The sequence below is a fragment of the Setaria italica genome, chromosome VII, assembly GCF_000263155.2.
Source record: "Setaria italica strain Yugu1 chromosome VII, Setaria_italica_v2.0, whole genome shotgun sequence".
Lineage (NCBI taxonomy): Eukaryota > Viridiplantae > Streptophyta > Magnoliopsida > Poales > Poaceae > Setaria > Setaria italica.
In genome coordinates this window covers 33,036,791-33,055,121 of record NC_028456.1, presented here as the reverse complement: position 1 = coordinate 33,055,121, position 18,331 = coordinate 33,036,791, and the positions used below count along the sequence as shown (strand labels likewise).

Here is an 18,331-nt window from a genome sequence, read left to right as displayed (position 1 = left end):
GGGGTCGGCCGGGCTCAGGCCCAGTTGGAGTCGGAGTGGGCCCAGGCCAATTCCGCTTCGGAATTGGGATTGAGCCCAAGTCTGAGTTGGGTTCGGGTCCGTCCCTTACCCCCAAAAATAGACACACAAACTCTTTAAAAAAAACTACTTCACAAACTAACCATGTCACGCGCCACCTCTCCCCGCCGCCGGCCGCCGCGTCGGTGAACGCCGCCGCGCTTGGCCTTTCCAGATCCTCGGAGGCGGAGGCGGAGGCGGCGGACGTTCCACATCTGGTACACATTGATCCCCCGCGGCTCGACCCCTCCGACGTCCGGGCCCACAACAAGGTCGTCTTCGCGCGCAGGGTGTTTGACAGAATGAGGAGCTGCTGCTGAGCAGACAAGGGTGTGCACGTACACACGCTAGTCGATGGCCTCTGCAAGGAAGGATGGTGCTACACGCCACGTACTTTGCTTGGAAATGCTGTCCATAATGAAGAACAGGAAAATGTTCTCATAGCTCTAGTAGGACATCTACCTCTATGGTTAGTTTTGTTGGAACAAACTAAAGGAAGACCAATTGGGTTGTTTATTTCCTTGTTCTAAAAAGAAAGATAAAGAAAAAAAAGTTTCAGGCACATGGATGAACATGACCTGCCACATGGTTATTCGGAAGAATAATTATGAATGAAAAGAACTCGGGGTGTTCTTCTCAGAGGGGAACATTTGCTATGTATCAGTGAAGCAGTGAGAGCAGTCACACCTTGAGCTTGAGTTGTACTTGAACTCTTTGGAACCTGGTTCCTGCTCTCTGATCATCAGCACCTGAAAGTGAGCTTAATCATGTTCTACATCTCTTCTATTCTGAATACAGGATTGACGCCTTCGCGCTCAACTAATCTCACCACATTTAACTGCACCTTGTTTGTTTTTTTTTGCGATTGTGAAATGATGTGGTACTTTTGAGTTATCTAAGTAACGGTGGAGTGCAAAATGCTGATGATTTGGAATCACCATCTTTTTCAGATCTTCCTTCCGCAGTCAATGGTAACTGTACTGAGGGTTGAGGTCTGAAACACTGATGTACCTACAGCTACTACAGAACTCGGTAACAAGTACACTGTATACAACTCGATGGCTATCTTGATTATTGCAATGTGGCAGGAACGCCATTCTGTATTTTGCTAGGTGCTACTATTTGGAAGAAGAACAGCTGGAGTCATCACTTGTCAGCTTCTACTAGCTCAGCGCCTCGACTTCCGTGGGCCGCCACATCGTCTTCCCGACGCAGAGCAGCCCCTCCCCCTGCTCGGACACGGTCATCCTGACCTCCCAGTGCAAGGACCTCGCGATGCTCTCGACCTCCTCGACCGTCGCCCTGTCGTCGCGGACGATCAGCTTCCCCTCCGGCCTCAGGATCCGGTCCACCTCGACGATCACCGGCAGCAGCTCGCACCTGCAGGAACAAGGAAGGAACCCCATGACTCAGGATATGAATGGAGATACTAGAATTGTGGCTGGTTGTGCCATGTGTGTTTGCTCACCTGCTCTTGAGCTTGGAGAAGAGGTGGTCGGCGTGGACGAGGTCGTACGACCTCGGGTAGGTGCTGAAGGACTCGCACCAGTCATGGTACATCCCGAAGAGCCCGCGCTCGTAGATGATCGGCAGCGTGTCCGGCGAGTCGATGGTCACCACGTTCATCACCCACACCTTCATGTCCCGGAGCGCCGCCGCGAACCTGACGACAGGAAGAAGATCCACCTCAGTTGATCCATGGATGCAAGCTAGGCGCGCGGCGGCGCCATTATATTGTCGTGTCTTGCTTACCCTCCGTATACTGCTCTCATGTCCATGACGTTCCGGACGTTCTTCCAGTCGATGCCCATGCCGTCAAGGTACGAGCCCTGGACGACCTTCCTCCAGTGCTCCTGGTCCGCCGAGAAGTCGGCCGGCGCGGGCTTGCCGTAGACGCCCACCTGGTCGGCGCCCAGCCAGTACGGCGCCGCGGCCAGCCGGTCCGGCCACTGCGCCGGCCACCGCGCGCCGCGGGCGGACGGGTCGGTGGGCACCCGGTGCATGCACGGCTGCAGGGTGATGTTCCACGCCGCGTCCTGGTCGTCGGAGGCCTCGCACAGCGGCGGCTCCGCCCGCGCCCTCGCGTCGTAGCACTCGTTGCTCTCCGGCTTCCTGAAGACGACCATGGCCGTCTGGTCCACCGTGTCGCTCGTCCTCTTGATCATCTCCCAGCACATGGACTTGGTCAGCGCCGCCATGGCTGTTGCACAGACAGTAATTGAGTGACACAAATGCAATGGGAAATCAGGCATGGATTGGGAACAAACAAGCAAGCAGGCACTACTACTAGTATTTCTCACCGTGCCAGATCTCGACGTCCTCGGGGACCTTCCGGTAGACGGGCGTGGCCGACCAGACGAAGAGACCGCCGGGGCGGAGGAGGCGGTTGACCTCGAGCAGCAGCGTGCCGCCGTCGATGTGCCAGGGAACGCGGCAGCGCGCGCAGTGGATGAGGTCGAAGGCGTTGCCGGGGAAGGGGAGGCGCTTGGTGCCCATCACGGCGGAAACGGCCGGGATGCCGCGCTCGAGCGCGAACTGCACCTGCGCCTCGTGCTCGTCCTTGGGCGCGAACGACATGGTTAGCGCGTCCTTGTCGAAGAGGAAGCCGCCGAAGCTGGCGACGCCGCAGCCGACGTCGAGCACCACGCGGCTGCGCCGCCCCCACGCCACCTCCGGGAGCGCCTCCTCGATCAGCTCGATGTAGTGGAGCGCGCCGTGCTTGAACTGCGTGCCGCCGCCGGGGAACGTCAGGTGCTCGCCGGAGACCTTTACCCAGTTCTGGTGCCCCTTGTACGACGCCAGACCCGTGTGCGGCACGTTGTGGTACCAGATCTTGTCGCGGCTGTACGGCCACGGGATCGGCTGCCGGTAGCCCTCCGGCAGCGGCACCAGGCACGCCGGCGCGTCGGCGGGGCAGTGCCGCTCCCGGTGCTCGTAATGCTTGTTGGTCTTGAGCTTCCTGATGGCCGCCTCGTTGTCCAGGCACGGGATGTAGTCGGCGCCGGTGGTCGCGTTGCAGAGCTTCCACGTGTACGAGGCCTCCGCCGCGGCCGTCGTCTCGCCGGAGGCGCCCTTGTCCTTGCCCTTCTTCTTCTTCTTTTTCTTGTCCTCGCCTGATCGCGCCTTCTTCTCCTCACTTGACTCCGCCGCCTGGGTCGGGAACGCGCCGTTCTCCACCACCGCCGACGCCGTCTCGTTCAGCAGGTCCGCCTGCCCGCTCGGCAGCAGCTCGGCTTTCTCCGCCGCGTCTATATCTCCAGTCGTGGCGCTGCTGTTCATTGCGAAGTTCTGCGTGTCTGGTGTGATCGTGCCGTTGGTGCCATCCGTGGCTGTAACCGCCATGGTCTCCGCCGCGACGTTCAGGCCTTCGCCGGAAGTGGCGTTCTTTGACGCCGCGTCGGTGCTCGTGTCGTCGTCCGTGCTTTCCACCTTGTCGCTGCTGGCAGCTTCATCGGGGTTCTTCTCGACGACCTTCCCGTCTTCTTTCACGGGCTGCACGCCGTCCATCTTGCCGTTGACGTCGTCGAAGGTCGTCTGGTTCTTGGCCGTGCCGCCGTCGCCGCCGCCGGTCTCCTCTGACTCTGTCGGTGTCTCCTTGGTGCTATTGCGGGACTGGCCGCCGGTGTTGTCAGCGTCGGTGGTGGCCGCTTCCTCGGCGTTCTTGTCAGCCTGGCCGCCGGTGTTCTTGTCGTCGGTGGACGCCTCCTCGGCGTTCTTGTCAGCCTGTCCGGCGGTGTCCTTGGAATCGGTGGACGCGTCCTCGGCGTTATTCTTGTCTGCCTGGCCGCCGGTTTCCTCCGTGTTCTGGTCGGTGTTCTTCTCGGCCTGACTGCTTGTGGTGTTCTTGGCATCGATCGTCGCCTGTTCGGCGCTCTGCTCGACCTTTTTATCGGGGTCCTCCGGCTTCGCCACCTCGCCGCCCTCCGTCTTGCCGTTCTCGTCGGAGAACGTCTGGTTCTTGGACTGTGTCTCGCCCTCGGCAACCGTGCCGCCGGCAGGCTGCTTGGCGGACTCCTCCATGTCCGTGCTTCCGGCGGTGCTGTTTCCTGTCGCGTCCGTCGTCCCCGCGACGTCACTCCGGCTGACGTCGTTGCTGCCAGGGTCCGTCGTTTCCGCGGCGCCGCCGGCGCCATCGTCCTTTTTGCCGGTGTCCCCAGCGTCGTCCTTGGACGATGTGTCGCCGCTGCCAGCCTCGTCCCTCGTCTGCGTCGTTCCGCCGCCCTCGCCCCCGGCGACGTCATCTTTCTTGCCGGCGTCCCCGGCCTCGTCTCTCGTCTGCGGCGTGTCGCTGACGGCGTCAGCGTCGGCGCCCCTGTCGCTCTGGGCGAAGTCGACGGACTCCTTGGCCTCCGACTTGTTCTCCGGCGACACGGTGACGGCGATGTTGTTGGACGACGCCATCATCCACGCGGCGACGAGGCAGAGCGCCACGAAGACGACGATTGTCGCCGACGAGCAGAACGAGGACGGCGGCCTCCGGCCGGGGCCGGCGCCGCCGCCGTCCAGCCTCTGGTACCGATCCCGTTCGAACAACGGCATCTTTGGGTTCCCTTTTCAACTAGCTCATGCAGAGCACAGGGCAGGCTCACACTGTCTGCAGATTCATGCAAAAAGGACGAGTCTTTCAGGACAAAAAAATTATTTGTTCAACCGTATATTGATTTGTAATTCAACATCTTCTTTGACATAGAGAATCTCATTTAATTTTTTTGAAACGAAAGAATCTCATTTAATTAGCACTGAGATGCTAGAAATTGTAATGTTAAGAAGAAAAAGGAGGAGGAGGAAACCTCTAAATCAGATCTGAATTTCTAGGTGCACAATGTGCAATCTGAACAAGTGACGAAAACACACACATGCAACTGCACAATGATAGCCATTTCAAAAAATTGCACAATTCTGCAAAAGCCCAAAACTGAAAGACTGCAGCAATCAAACTGACAATTGAATTGAAGCTGCAGGAATCAATCAGGAATCATTACCAGAGAAACAACAACAGATCCGCAAGCCTTCAGCGAAAGCGAGATCGATCAAGAATGCCTCTCAATCTGCAGCAGAATGTATGTACCACCGCTGCCCTGCTGACAGATGATGGTCAGACGGAGGTTCTTCCTTGGAGGAGAAATGGGGAGGTAACCATGGAGCAACCTCAAATCTACTCCCTTTCTATTTCCCAGCGACACGCACGCACCGATCTGCTGCTGCTTCTTTTATTGGTGTGGTCGCGAGTGGGCGAGCTTGGATGGAGGAGGGGAGGGAGGAAGCGGCAAGTGAGGAGAAACAGGGGCGACCACCAACACCACTCCCCGGTTTTATGGAGATGCAGGGCCTGCGCCATGCGTGCAAAACTGCAGACGCGAGGGATAAATGGCCTTTGTAATTTTGCAAGAAAATCGAATTGTTATCAAATAGAAAAAGAATTATTTTGCCATGCTTGCTGCTAACATTGTGGTCAGATGTTTCTGGCCTTTGTTTCTGATGACATTGGGGCAGGGCATGTTTTGTCTGTCCATCTAGAAAACATTGTGGTCAGAAAATGAGTTCACCATAAACTCGGAATTAACACAAACTAAAAGTGACTTTTGCGGAATTTCAAGATACTACCGTAGGTAGACAGGGAGAACAAACAAGTGACAGGCACTGGCAGTACCCGTTGACGCGTGCAGGGGAAGCAGGTTGACGAGCTTTTCTCGTGCACAAACTTTTTCAGGCACACCCCTCGTGCCAACTTTGCGTGGAGGTGATTCACTATTTCTTTTCTTCAAAAAATTTAGATTCACTGGCCCTTAGAGAGCGTAAGCGTGCAAAATGGTTCCTTCCATTCCGTATAGAGATAGAATGCACTTCTGATCCAGCAGCAAGCGGCCTACACAACATATCAGACACAATCACATTAGTGATCCTAAGAAGAACTAGCGATCCTTAGTTGAGTAAAATTAATCACAAAGCTAAAGCAACAGTTTGTACTTTTATTTTCCTTCCTCCATTCCAAATTATATCATTTTAATTTTTTTCAAAATTTATAAATATTATTATACATCTGGGATATATTTAAGCGCATAACAAAATTTATAAATCTTAAAAAGGTTAAAACTATCTTATAATTTCAATCGGTTTGAGGTTGGGGAGCGACTCTGCAAGGTGGGCTCATGAAGTCAGTAGGAGTTCAACGTATATGTGTCGAGGCTCGAGGGTTCCATTTTTCCATACCTTTCTCTCTTTTTTTCCCCACTATCAAATACCGCTAAAATTCCCTATAGGCCCACCATTCCGTTCCTTCCCCCACCAACACGGGCCTAGTAGCCACCGCAGCATAAACCCCCTCCTTCCCCCGCCGCCGCCACCGACATGGCCGTCCACCACCTCCTCCGCCGCGGGGTCTCCGGCGGCTTCCCGCTCCACCCGCTCCGCGGCCTCCTCGCCTCCCAGGTACCGGCGACTCCTCCCCTCGGCTCCCCCATTCTTCTTGTGGTCACACATGTTCTTGATTTTGCCGTCTGTTTATATTCCCGGCGGCGCAGGAGCTCGGGCGGCGTCCGTTGAGCTCGGCGGCAGGGGATGCGGCGGCCGAGCTGAGGGGCGCGCGGGAGGACGTCAAGCAGCTGCTCAAGACCACCTCCTGCCATCCCATCCTGGTACGGTATTTCTCCTCGTGCAAATTCCTAGGCTTCATGTGGGTTGAGCAGACAAGTGATTGTGTTCGGCTTGATGGAATTTTGCATCTGTACAAAAGTTAAGTTTTTTTCTCTCACGTTTCGTGCAATTGATGAACCAATACTGCAACCTTTTGTTTTGGGTAAGGAACGGACTCGTGCGATTTAGTTGGCAGATGTACTGGTCTGTTTATGCTAGATCAATTTTGTTCTTTGTGCTTTGTGTGCACTATTTTTTGCACCTTCTCGATTCAGCATTAGATGATTCAGCCTTTGAGTTGCCTAGATACGAGTATGGCTTTTGTGATGTTTTATCGTTTGGTTCAGGTTCGATTGGGTTGGCATGATGCTGGTACCTATGACAAGAACATTGCTGAGTGGCCCAAGTGCGGTGGAGCTAATGGTAGCTTGAGATTTGAAATTGAGTTAAAGCACGGGGCTAATGCTGGTAGTGCTTCTCCTCCATCAATCATCTGTAGCTTCATGATGAGTTGCCATTCTTATATTTAGTTCTGCGACAGGTCTTGTGAATGCTTTGAAGCTGATCCAACCGATCAAGGACAAGTTTTCAGGTGTCACATATGCAGATCTCTTTCAGCTTGCCAGCGCCACAGCCATTGAGGTCTGTTATTGTACTTCAGCTTTAAGTGAGATGATTGTTGGAAAATGCTTCTTGTTAATAATGACTGGATGTTTTGATTTCTTTCATTTCAGGAAGCAGGTGGCCCCAAAATTCCCATGATCTATGGAAGGGTTGACATTACTGCCCCTGAACAATGCCCACCAGAGGGGAGGCTTCCTGGTTAGTGAGTACTAACATTAAGATTTGGAACCTTACTCGCCATTTTAGTTCCTTGAGACTTGAGTGGCACCGCACATGGAGCTTTCAGCTAAAACATAACCTTATTAAATATTACTGGATTTAAGCTCTTGTTACCAAACTTGTTTACTTGGTTAGTTGCTTATGAAAGCTTAAAATCTCAGTATACTGGTAGCTTTCAATAGATTATTATGACGTGAGTTAATATTCATGTCACAGAAAATGAATTTAGCATTTCAACATAAATTTGCACGCACAAAGAATTTAACTGACAGATTTACTCCATTCAACGTTTACAACAACAACATCATCAACACCAACAATACTTCCCTGCCAACTTTTAATGATAGTCTTGTCCTGTATCATCACAAATTAGCATTTTTTATCTTGCTATTCCTATAGTGTTTGTTGGGTTCCTTATAGTGCCACTACATAACTTGCTGAGGCGGTTAAGACTTAGGCCAAATTAGTCTATATATTTGTAAAATTTAATTTGCAACTTGAAGGGTACAAACAGGCTAAAGGCCTGTAAGAGGCCTATGTGATTTATAAAGCTCAAGTTTCTTGCACATTTATCATGTGAGGTCTATGGTAGGTCCAAGTCACATGGCTGAATGTACAGAATGCACGAGATAAATTATTTGAACTACCCATGTTTTCAAGTATTTTTTTTCTATCCAAGGGTCCCTGATAGATTTCTTCCTATGCCATTATGTACAGAAGTAAAATCTAGTCTATATTACCTTTGGCGTGACAATGTTTTATGTGTATGGCAGATTTTATTCCGAGGTCACTAATATTTCTGTTTCTTCACCCATTCAGCTGCCGGTCCACCTTCACCTGCGGAACATTTGCGTGAAGTATTCTATAGAATGGGCCTGAATGACAAGGTACTCGCAGCCTGTTTAATTATTCAGCACAACATAATTCTGGATTTTATAGTCATATCTGCGTTTTCTCTATAGGAAATTGTTGCACTATCAGGAGCTCATACGCTTGGACGGGCAAGACCAGAACGTAGTGGCTGGGGCAAACCAGAAACAAAATACACTGTACGTAACTTACAACTTTAGTTTCTTGTGCTCGTTATGAACTTGGGTTTTCATTCGTAGTTCTTTTGGATTATTATATGTTCGCGGGATTAGGCAGTGAAATATTGCCAAAATTGGCTACTTGTGCTAGTTACTTTCTCATTTATCTGTCTCCTATAAGTGTATTGATTGGTCCTTGCATATACGCATATGCTTCCTGCGTAAGCACCTTGTTTGGTTGCTAACATGTGCTGCTGGTAAGATAATTGCTTGCTGGAAGGAAAATTAATAGAACGTTTCTGTTGTTCACCGGAGCGAAGAATAAGACTAATGATTATTCTTCCCTGGAATCGATAGGAATTCTTTTGTTGAATGACATATATGAATTGTCACCGCAAGCTTTTCCCTCCATAGGCCTTATCCTTTTTTCCACCATTGTTATCCTTGTAAGATGATTGTTGCTTGTTGTGGACGATGCCTTGTAGTAGCATCTATCCTATCATAAAGCTCTTGCTGAAGTGTGTTGAGAGTAGTGCATCTGATTCTTTGGCAATTGCTTTTTTTACTTGGACATGCTAGAAAAATGGACCTGGGGCACCTGGGGGGCAGTCTTGGACATCTCAGTGGCTAAAGTTCGACAATAGCTACTTCAAGGTAGGGTACCTATTTGCTCTAGGATTACCTGCAATCATGTAGCAGTAGCTTAAATCTGGGCATACAATGCAGGATGTCAAAGAAAGGCGGGATGAGGACCTTCTAGTTTTGCCTACTGATGCTGTGCTGTTTGAGGATTCCTCATTCAAGGTTAGTGAGGGGTTCTCATGTTGCAGGAAACTGCACATCTCTAGCTTATTCTCTGAACCAAGTCTCATGATGACTTCGCGTGCTTGAAGGTCTATGCTGAAAAATATGCTGAGGACCAGGATGCATTTTTCAAGGACTATGCTGAAGCTCATGCTAAATTAAGCAACCTTGGGGCAAAATTTGACCCACCAAAGGTAGATGGAATCAAGACAATTCCCACTCTTGAGAGGTAAACAATAATTATGTTGTCAGGTCATGTAACATGGTATTCATTGGCATGTTGCAGGGTATCTCTCTTGAGTAGCTATAGCATCAATTGCAGATGAAATGCATTTTGGCGAGTAAACAAGACAAAGGGCCTGTTCGTTGTAAGCAACCATATGTGAAGGCTTTGCGCACAGAACTTGTTCTGGTTCTATGACGGCTCTACAAATTGGACTCACTGATCAAAGATATTGTGCCCAGCATGCTCTATTTTGAGTTGTGTGCTACACTAGGAATAAAAGCATATCGATCATTTCAGGACAAATATTTGTTACAGAAGATGCTGTACTGCATTGAGCTTACCAAAGGATCATGTTCCCACAGAATTGAAGCAGATTTTGTTTTTCTGCGTGACCTGTTTAATTTCATTTATGCGAAGTTACATGTGCAAATCCTACGGCACTTGTACTTGAAAATTTCATCGAGATAACATGTATCTTATATGTGACGAATATGCTGCTCCAAAGATACCAACTCATGCCCCTCTTGGACTCCCCGAAACAGCCTGAATCATGTCTAACAATATCCCTATAGCGTATCCTCAAGCAGAAATGCATCTCCAACTGGGATTGGAGCTTGATGTTCTTGCTCTCAACCTATTTACTGCATGTAGCGAACGTTACCAGTTCACTTCAATAACAACTCATTTCTTCTGTACAGCAAGCTGCACTTGCTAAGCAACAACTCAGATTTAAGAACTTGGCAAGGGATGCAGCACTTTATTGGCCATATGGAAAACCATGTACTAACATCATACATAAGACACAGGAAGCCTTCATATTTACAACTAGAAAGGTACAACAAGATGTCACACTATTACAGCATAGAAACACTCTACCTGGAGTCCTAGCCTAGCAAGCTTACTGCTCAGTTCTGGACTGACCTACTGCCTAACCTGAAGAGAATTGAGCTTCTTATTTATCTCCCCAAACTTCTCCTTCAAGCGCTTGATCTGAATCCAGCAATAAGAAAAGTAATTATTCGCAATGATCTTAACATGGTAAGTATTTAAAACTGCTCGATTAAAACAAAGAAACGTACCCTCTTCACTTCGATCTCCAGCTCTCGCTTCTTCTGCCCAAGCGACTGGCGCATCTGAGTGACGTCAAAGATGCTATCAAGTTCGTCCTCAAAAGCCAATTCGAGGTCTTGTCTTAGAAGCGCGGGTAATTTGTCAACAATTGGCATGAGGAGAAAGCAATTGAACTGCAATTTCAAAATGGGCCAAAGCATTAAGCCATAAACAAAGAAAAAGCAACAGCATAGTAAGAAAATCTGATGAAACAGTGCGTAAAGTCTTTTGGATGAGGGAGACCTTCAGTTCAGTGGTGACAAGAAAATGCTCTTTGATCCCATGAAAAATCTGGTGAACCAATGCGTAGACGAGTCTTTCAGATGAGGGAACCAGCCTTCTGTTCCAGAGTGTACTGTCCAACAGATCGACCAGCCTTGTCTCTGGCACAGCACCCGATGAATTTGTGTCTGAAGAATGATTAGACTTTGGGTCGCCCTTTGGCCTGTCCTGTTTGTTCTCATTCAACCCAGGCAACTGCTCGTGCAGTGTATTTACTGATAGTTGCTCTGGGGCAGCAAATGAATCTAGGAAGTGTCGCAATCCAGCACGGTTCTGCATCCAATAGAGTAAAACGTTAAGCATGCTAATAAAACATATTTAATAATTCTAATGTTTAAATAATTGCACCTTGTTGTGAAGGGACCAAGTGACATAACGAGTGGTACTCTCCAAATCTTCCATACACCTGCATTTGGACATTTGAGCATGCAAAGAAATAAAAACCTATATTGCCATGTAACGTTTAACACATAGGATTATTGCCTATAGGAGGATATTGGTGGAAATACAAAGGATGAGATCTAGCAGCCGTTCGAACTGAAATTAAGCATATAAGAGTAAGGTCCATCAAATGTTATTCCATTCAATTCTAAAGTATACCTGTCAGTTGAAATGGTAACTGGAAAGTGACAACTGCATGAACAGGTAAATCAGCAGAAAAGCATTTTTATCATTTCATAGATACAGCCAAATAGCCAAACTATATTCTCAAAAGAAGATCCATAGATAGCACAATTACTGTTGACACCAAGAAATGTTAGAAAAGGTATCTACATTCTACAGTTTCAAATCAAAGGTCCCGGGTTCTTTATCCCCTCTCATGCATGTTCAAGAAAAAATATACAAGATTTCAATATGGAAGCATTGCCTTTGCACAGATAAACTGTATTTTGACTAGAGTGCACAGAAGCAAATAAACAAGAAAGCCATCACAAGTATCAGAATCAGGAAGATTATTACCTTTCACGACATGATTGCTCCGTTGATTCAGCAAACCTCTTGAATTCCGCTTGGACACGCCTTACAAGTACTTCATGGCTACTGAAGCGCTCACCATCTTTCTGTAGAGGTCCATCAAGAGTATTTTGCAAAAGCTTTCAAAATAAAAGAAAATGCATATTATATTTGAATAACTTAAGGACAAGTTAGAAGTTAGTACCTCCAGCAGATAAACAGATATTGGGATCAGCCTCTTCAGTATGTACAAAAGCCTAAAACCCAACTGCATTCAGATTAAGTGACAGATATCAATCTCAAAAAAAAAATGTAAGCAGATCAAGATCAAAACCTATCTAACCTCAAACAAAGTAGTACAACTATTAGAATTATTTTTTTTAACATACTACCACTATGTAATGATATCAAATGTTTTAGTAGAGAATCTCTGGCACAAGAAGCTTAAACAAAAAGATGCATCTGTCATGAAAAAGACTGTTGCAGGTTTCCAAAACCATGATCATACAAAAGTATCACAAACATCTGGAATTAAACATGATGAAATCTAAATGATGGATCATTAAAGAGCCCGCACTTGAGACAAGCTGACCAACCTGATGAAGGAATGGCTCAAATGCGTCACGTGCTTTTGCCACAGCAATTACACAAGCAGTCCTAACAAAACCATAAAATGTTCAAATTGATAAATATATTGTGCAACTATATTATTTCTGAAGAAGAATGTGCTTATTAAAACCCAATTCAAGAAAACTGTACAGCTTCAGTCAAGTTAAATGAACATTAAATTTTATACAAGTCTACAAGATCAGCAAGTAAAAAGTCCAATATAGGGATGCCACTTTTTTTGAACTAAATGAAACCATAAAAACCCAAAAGAAATAAATTTAGACTAATATAACTTAAATTGACAACTCCTTGGATCGCGTTTTGTGCTTCAGTGCAATTTCTTGTCAGCATAATGATCATAACCCTTGGCACGGGCCTACAAGAAATTCAATTCTACCAGATATAGATTTACGTACCACTGATGTCATTTTTTTAGTGAAATACAGTAGGCGAAACCCCTACTGTGGTATTTATAGTAATGTAGGATCCTAGGATCCATCTCATGATGATAACCCTGAGAAAGAGAGTACCTGGAGTAGTTTGTCCCGTCATGAATATCCTCAACACCACAAGCATTGACAATTTCCTCCCTAGTTATCGGAGGGCACTTGATACTACCAACTACCAGACGAAATTCAGCCATTGCCCGATGGTATTGTGCACCACCATAAAGACGCATTCCAGCATTCTGCAAAAAGGACATTTTGAAACATGTCATATATGAATTAAAAGTGCCACATCTGTGGCCAAGGTACAGTAGTATATGGTGCATGTAAAACAAATAAATTAATAAGCTAGCTTTTTTTTCTCAAATACACAGGAAAGCTGCATATTGTTACATTAATACAACTAGCTGAGTAGTGAGGACAAAATATGTTTACCCTTTAGTTTCTGTAGAAAAGAAATGCTTAATGTTAAAAGGGTGGTAAAAGCATGGGGTCAAGTACTCAAGCAGCTTAAATGAATGCACCACTCCTAATCCTAATTGACTAAAGATCTGTCAGGAAACCCTCCAGGAAAGCATATTCAACAAGATCACATCAGAGTTTGTGTAGCAAGGAAATTCAGTTCCTTTAAACACTATGAGCTTACACTAAGACGGAGTAGTCATGATGCATCTTCAATATAAAAACCAAAAGATAGAACTTACTGGCATCATCTTGTTTGGGAGCTGGAAATTCTCACTTCCAGTAAATGTTCCTCCATTGATCCTCTCGTTAATTAAAGTTTCTCCTGTGGACCAACAGTTTAAAAAAGCGATAACAGAGTAGAATGTAGCAATAAGATCAAGACCTCCAGAAAATCACTTGGGAGGTAAAACACTCACCAAATTTATCAGGAGGTGCCACCACCATGCCTTTCAATAGCAAAGATAACTGAAATGAGATAATACGGCATCAATTTTAAGTTAATCTGAAGCAGCTTTCAATTTCTGAATACAACATTCTAAGGCTATCCTGGAATCAAATGCTGTAATGCAAGAAAGATTGCACCATCTAAGTAATGTAGTGTTTGCCTTATAATATGTGTCACTAGCACCTTGGTCAAAAATGAGTCATGGAATAGCTGAGCTTTTTCCTTCAGTTTGGCTTCATCCAGATCACTGTTCAGATGTAGGATGTCAACATAAATCATACATCTTGAATAACAAATATATTGTCATGAGCATGTAAAGGCAGCCACATGAGGATGAACATAACCCAGCTTTCCTTCAAAGCTTTGAGCTTCAGAAACACCAGATAACTTACTACAGGTTAGAATCCATATATTTTAGGGAATACGGACAATCAACTAAGAAATAACCTGATTTCTTGACTGATTTCACGCAGTTTCCTTGTTGCATTTCGATGTTCCTTCTCAAGAAGTGGAATGATTAGTGGAACACTCTCAATGTACCTTTCAATCACAATAACATTTGTATTATTCACAAGAATGATAAAAAAATATGATGTACTGTTAATACACGAGAATACCTCTTCCTCAGCAACTCTTCCAAAAATAGTCTCAAGTTACTCACTCCAATTCTTTCTTTCTCCTCTGTTGTAAGTGACCTTCCTAACTTGTCTTCAATAGACACAATATCTTCAGACTCTCTTGATGAGATGGCCTTCATGACAACATAGTAAAAAAAAAATTAGAGGCCTTATGAAAAAGCTACCTGCTTTTTACACATATAAGAAAAGGCCCAAATTTGGATATCTGATGGGCAATGCTGGCAAAATGGATGTAGTAAAACAAATACATAAAGCAGATCAGTTAGAACCTTCCAAATGTTATTAAAGCAGCTTTTTCCATCTCATGTTATTCCATCCCTTCAGAATATGTTGAGTTCAGGATTAAAAACTGTGCGGGAGTTCATCACAGATGTTACAAAATAAAGGGCGGTTATGTACAGAAAACGAAAATAAACTACAAACTGGCAGCATGATGTAATCTAGCCATTGGAATTAATAAAATATGTTCCTTTTTTACGAGACAGCACTTTCAAAATATAATTTACTTCAAACTTTTCACTAATATATTACTGTGAACACTGATGGTCAACATTTCTTATTTGATAATGTCTTGTTAAAAGAGTCAAATATTCAGCATTGCATTGATCTTACAAACAGTAATCACAAATCCAATAGCAGCACACATATTTCCAAAAATTGAAAGCGTTCTCAAGTACATTCTTGATCCCCGTAGGAAGTACAACCCTATCAGTTAGTCATAGATTATTCCTGGAGGTGTCTTTACCCTACAGAAAAAAAATACAAATTGTGCACATACTCTAGGAATGGCATCTTGTACTGGAGTCGGAGAAGCTTCAAAAGTCAAAACAAACATGTCTTATATATTTGAAATTAAAACAGATCAGCAGTTAATTAAAAAAAACACAGAAAGTACTACTCTATAGCTTCCATAGGCAAACTAGACTCCCTAAAATGCCCTTAGAAACTACAGGTTTTCAGTTAGTCATAATCCTCTTGAAAGGGAAATAACATCATACTTTACACATTTGCTCTAATGCTCTTGAATTTAACCTGATTGTTTTGTTAGGCACATAATGAAAGCAGATGATTGCTTTGCTTGTGCAGGAGAAAATTCAATGTCTACTTAATACTAAAGTTCAAGCATGTTTGTACAGTATATAACTTGACACTTCACAGACTGAAGCACAAAGATCTAAAGAATTTGGGTGGTACTGGCTTGTGGTACCTTCTTAAACTCTTCATTAGATCTGAACACCGCTTCATGGCAAGAACCAACCCTACCAGAAGGTACTGATGTGAAAAAGGGAGAATCTCCCAGTAAGGAAACATCTAGCACGCAAGTCGGTGGGTGAAGAAACACTTCAACATCAGAGGGCCGGGCAAACTGTGGTATTTTTGTGTCCAGTTTGGTGGAGACTAGAACAGTCCTTGCAAGATCAGGATCAACCTACAGTACCAAAAGGAAACAAAAAACTTTGTTTAGTGGAAACACTTTATCAGTTACATAAGGACTGTGCCAAGTCAAGCTTCAGTTGAAGAGTTAAAACTCAAGAAGGCTATATGGTCTTCTTTTTTAATGTATGGCAACCCAAGAAGTGAGTACAGCTGGTGGAAAATCATGCAAAATATCATAGTCGTATAGAGTTGTAGAGGACTTGTGCATATAAGAAGATAACTTAAAGAACCACCTGCATCACCACTCTCCGTGTAGTTGCATTACTCCAATCACTGCAATCTTCAAGGCACAGTATTATGGTCTCTTTATGCTGGATTTTAGCACGAACAAGGCTCTCAACAGCAGAAGCCTGGCTCTGCAGGTTGCAAGATTACCAAAGTTGAGCAGTTTCGCTGAGGAATCAAAGGCACTTAAAAATGATAAAAGAACTACTGTAAACTGATAGAGAGAGCCAAAGTAAAACAAAAAACAAGTACCTGCAAAACTCGGTTTTTACGGCCAGGAGCTGGAAGAATGAGGCCTGGAGTGTCAATAACGGTGAGATTGGGGCAATGCTTGTATTCTACCTTTATTATGATTTCCTTCTCTGAAAATTGGCAAGGGTCATTCTCCAACCTCATGTTTTCAGCTTCAATATATGCCTGAAAGTAGTTGAGCTTATAAATAATGTCCTCATGCCACATAAAAGTCTGGGGAAATATTAAACCGTCCAATGCAACAGTGGTCTAACCTTCTCTACATTAACATTCAGCAATCTGAAGGAAAGAAATGTGAAGATATTATTTCTGAGTTAATCAAACCATACAATAATGCAGAAGTTGCATGTTTGGCCTTGTGTATGTTCAATGACTTCATATACTATGTATAACGCTGATGCTCGCATTATAAAAAAAATGATGCTCCGTGGTATTGTTCTGTATATCACTATTTTTAGCAAGCATAATGTTAGCTACTAGCACGCTAGTTCGGACGCGTTGCGTAAAACTCCATCCTCCCCAGTCAGTTTTTAGTTTGATTAAACCCATTCTTCGTCAGTACAGGACACCGGCAATGACACAAACACATGGGGCACGTTGCAATTTACAGATATACGGATAAGAGAGCAGACAGAGCACACGGCAGCTGCCAGCAGCATTGCCACAATCACGGCGCGCCATCACCGAACATACGCACCTGGATGTCGGCGAGCGGCATGGGGCGGCCTGCGACCCCGGCGTCTTCAACTTCGTCCCCGGGGCCGGCGAGCAGGCGGCACCGCGGCGCGTCGCAGCGCGGGTTGAATCGGAGGTGGAGCGCGACGGGGCGGCGCGTCTTGGTGCCTCCCCCGACGTGGTTGAACTGGAACCCCATGAGCGCCTCTACCAGCGCGCTCTTGCCGTCCGTCTGGTGGCCGACCACCACGACGGCCGGCGCCCCCGCCGCGCCGCCCAGCTCGGCCGCCAGCGCCTGCAGCTCGTTGTACGCCTCGTAGAGGAGCTCCCGCGCCTCCTCCTCCTCCTCCTCCTCCGCGCCCGCCTTCGAGTCCGGCGGGAGCGGCGGCGTCGCCATTGGGATTGGTTGGGCCGGGGTGGGTTTCGTGGGGGGTTTGGAGGGAAGCGTGGTGGAGTGGAGTGGACTGGAGTGTGGGGGATGGTCGATGGAGAAAGGGGGAGGGGACTGGAGAGGTTCAAGCGTGCTGGCAGTGCGGGAAAGACGAAAGGTCCCCCGTCCCCGTGCTTATCCCCGGTTTTGTTTGCTGTCCTCACGACACGAGCCAAACATTTTCCTCTTGGAAACATTGGTCACTCGTGTAGTGTTATAAGGTCTTGTACTATCTGATAAAGATTCCTTAGCGACTCAGGGCCTGTTTAGTTGCCTGATTTTGGACAACCAAAATCACTGCGCCAGCACTGTAGTATATTGTAGCATTTTGTTTGTATTTGTGAATTATTGTCCAAATATTGACTAATTAGGCTCAAAAGATTCGTCTCGTAAAGTACAACCAAACTGTGCAATTAGTTTTTGATTTCGTCTACATTCAGTATTCCATGCATGTACCGTAAGTTTGATATGATGGGGAATCTTCTTTTTGCATAGTATCAAAGTTGGTATTTTGGGGTAACACAAGACCTCAAACACATCTTGCAAAAAACAAGATGCTCTAGTACAGATTTGTCGTTCAAAGAGAAAAGGACATGGTTAAAGAAGGTCATTTCGCAAGAAACCAAATGGCATCATTTCGCGAGAAGCCAAATGGCATAACAGTAGCTCTCAAATTTTTTTAGCGCTTGTTTTTGTTTATGTCCTTTTTTTTAAAAAAAATATGTTTATGTTTATTTAGGCTGCAAACTTTATTGAAAAACCATCTTTCCTG

At 46.0% G+C, this 18,331-nt stretch overlaps 3 protein-coding genes across 3 annotated transcripts; 1 reads left to right on the top strand and 2 right to left on the bottom strand.

Annotated features, from left to right (window-relative positions):
• Positions 1-968: 968 nt before the first annotated feature.
• Positions 969-4,432, bottom strand: LOC101777948 (probable methyltransferase PMT24). Its single transcript, XM_004978246.4, has 4 exons — positions 2,358-4,432; positions 1,810-2,257; positions 1,526-1,720; positions 969-1,437 (listed from the first exon to the last, which is right to left on the bottom strand). The coding sequence occupies exons 1-4, from the start codon at positions 4,075-4,077 to the stop codon at positions 1,221-1,223; spliced, it is 2,580 nt and encodes an 859-aa protein (XP_004978303.2). The 5' UTR covers positions 4,078-4,432; the 3' UTR covers positions 969-1,220.
• Positions 4,433-6,318: 1,886 nt separating this feature from the next.
• LOC101776821 (probable L-ascorbate peroxidase 6, chloroplastic/mitochondrial) lies at positions 6,319-10,081 on the top strand. Its single transcript, XM_004977165.3, has 11 exons — positions 6,319-6,486; positions 6,579-6,692; positions 7,038-7,158; positions 7,232-7,332; positions 7,425-7,512; positions 8,353-8,420; positions 8,496-8,582; positions 9,141-9,215; positions 9,288-9,365; positions 9,455-9,559; positions 9,652-10,081. The coding sequence occupies exons 1-11, from the start codon at positions 6,406-6,408 to the stop codon at positions 9,667-9,669; spliced, it is 936 nt and encodes a 311-aa protein (XP_004977222.1). The 5' UTR covers positions 6,319-6,405; the 3' UTR covers positions 9,670-10,081.
• A 238-nt stretch (positions 10,082-10,319) lies between these two features.
• On the bottom strand, positions 10,320-17,635 carry LOC101776422 (dynamin-like protein ARC5). The gene is made up of 17 exons (XM_004977164.4): positions 17,152-17,635; positions 16,455-16,619; positions 16,211-16,333; positions 15,748-15,969; positions 14,520-14,653; positions 14,350-14,442; positions 14,086-14,149; positions 13,874-13,922; positions 13,697-13,779; positions 13,077-13,234; positions 12,534-12,594; positions 12,143-12,205; positions 11,944-12,044; positions 11,332-11,389; positions 10,945-11,256; positions 10,671-10,835; positions 10,320-10,581 (listed from the first exon to the last, which is right to left on the bottom strand). Exons 1-17 carry the CDS (start codon positions 17,524-17,526, stop codon positions 10,513-10,515), a joined length of 2,295 nt encoding a protein of 764 aa, XP_004977221.1. The 5' UTR covers positions 17,527-17,635; the 3' UTR covers positions 10,320-10,512.
• Between the last annotated feature and the right edge of the window lie 696 nt (positions 17,636-18,331).

What these genes read in the sequence shown, in the direction of transcription:
- LOC101776821 (XM_004977165.3), top strand. Translation starts at nt 6,406, where the DNA reads ATGGCCGTCCACCACCTCCTCCGCCGCGGGGTCTCCGGCGGCTTCCCG. An exon ending in GCGGCCTCCTCGCCTCCCAG is followed by an intron (nt 6,487 to 6,578) that starts GTACCGGCGACT and finishes CCGGCGGCGCAG; the next exon opens with GAGCTCGGGCGGCGTCCGTT. An exon ending in AACCAGAAACAAAATACACT is followed by an intron (nt 8,583 to 9,140) that starts GTACGTAACTTA and finishes TGGACATGCTAG; the next exon opens with AAAAATGGACCTGGGGCACC.
- LOC101777948 (XM_004978246.4), bottom strand. Translation starts at nt 4,077, where the DNA reads ATGGAGGAGTCCGCCAAGCAGCCTGCCGGCGGCACGGTTGCCGAGGGC. An exon ending in ATGAGAGCAGTATACGGAGG is followed by an intron (nt 1,721 to 1,809) that starts GTAAGCAAGACA and finishes TCCTGTCGTCAG; the next exon opens with GTTCGCGGCGGCGCTCCGGG. An exon ending in TTCTCCAAGCTCAAGAGCAG is followed by an intron (nt 1,438 to 1,525) that starts GTGAGCAAACAC and finishes TTGTTCCTGCAG; the next exon opens with GTGCGAGCTGCTGCCGGTGA.
- LOC101776422 (XM_004977164.4), bottom strand. Translation starts at nt 17,526, where the DNA reads ATGGCGACGCCGCCGCTCCCGCCGGACTCGAAGGCGGGCGCGGAGGAG. An exon ending in GAAGAGTTGCTGAGGAAGAG is followed by an intron (nt 14,443 to 14,519) that starts GTATTCTCGTGT and finishes TGTGATTGAAAG; the next exon opens with GTACATTGAGAGTGTTCCAC. An exon ending in GGCACCTCCTGATAAATTTG is followed by an intron (nt 13,780 to 13,873) that starts GTGAGTGTTTTA and finishes GTTGGTCCACAG; the next exon opens with GAGAAACTTTAATTAACGAG.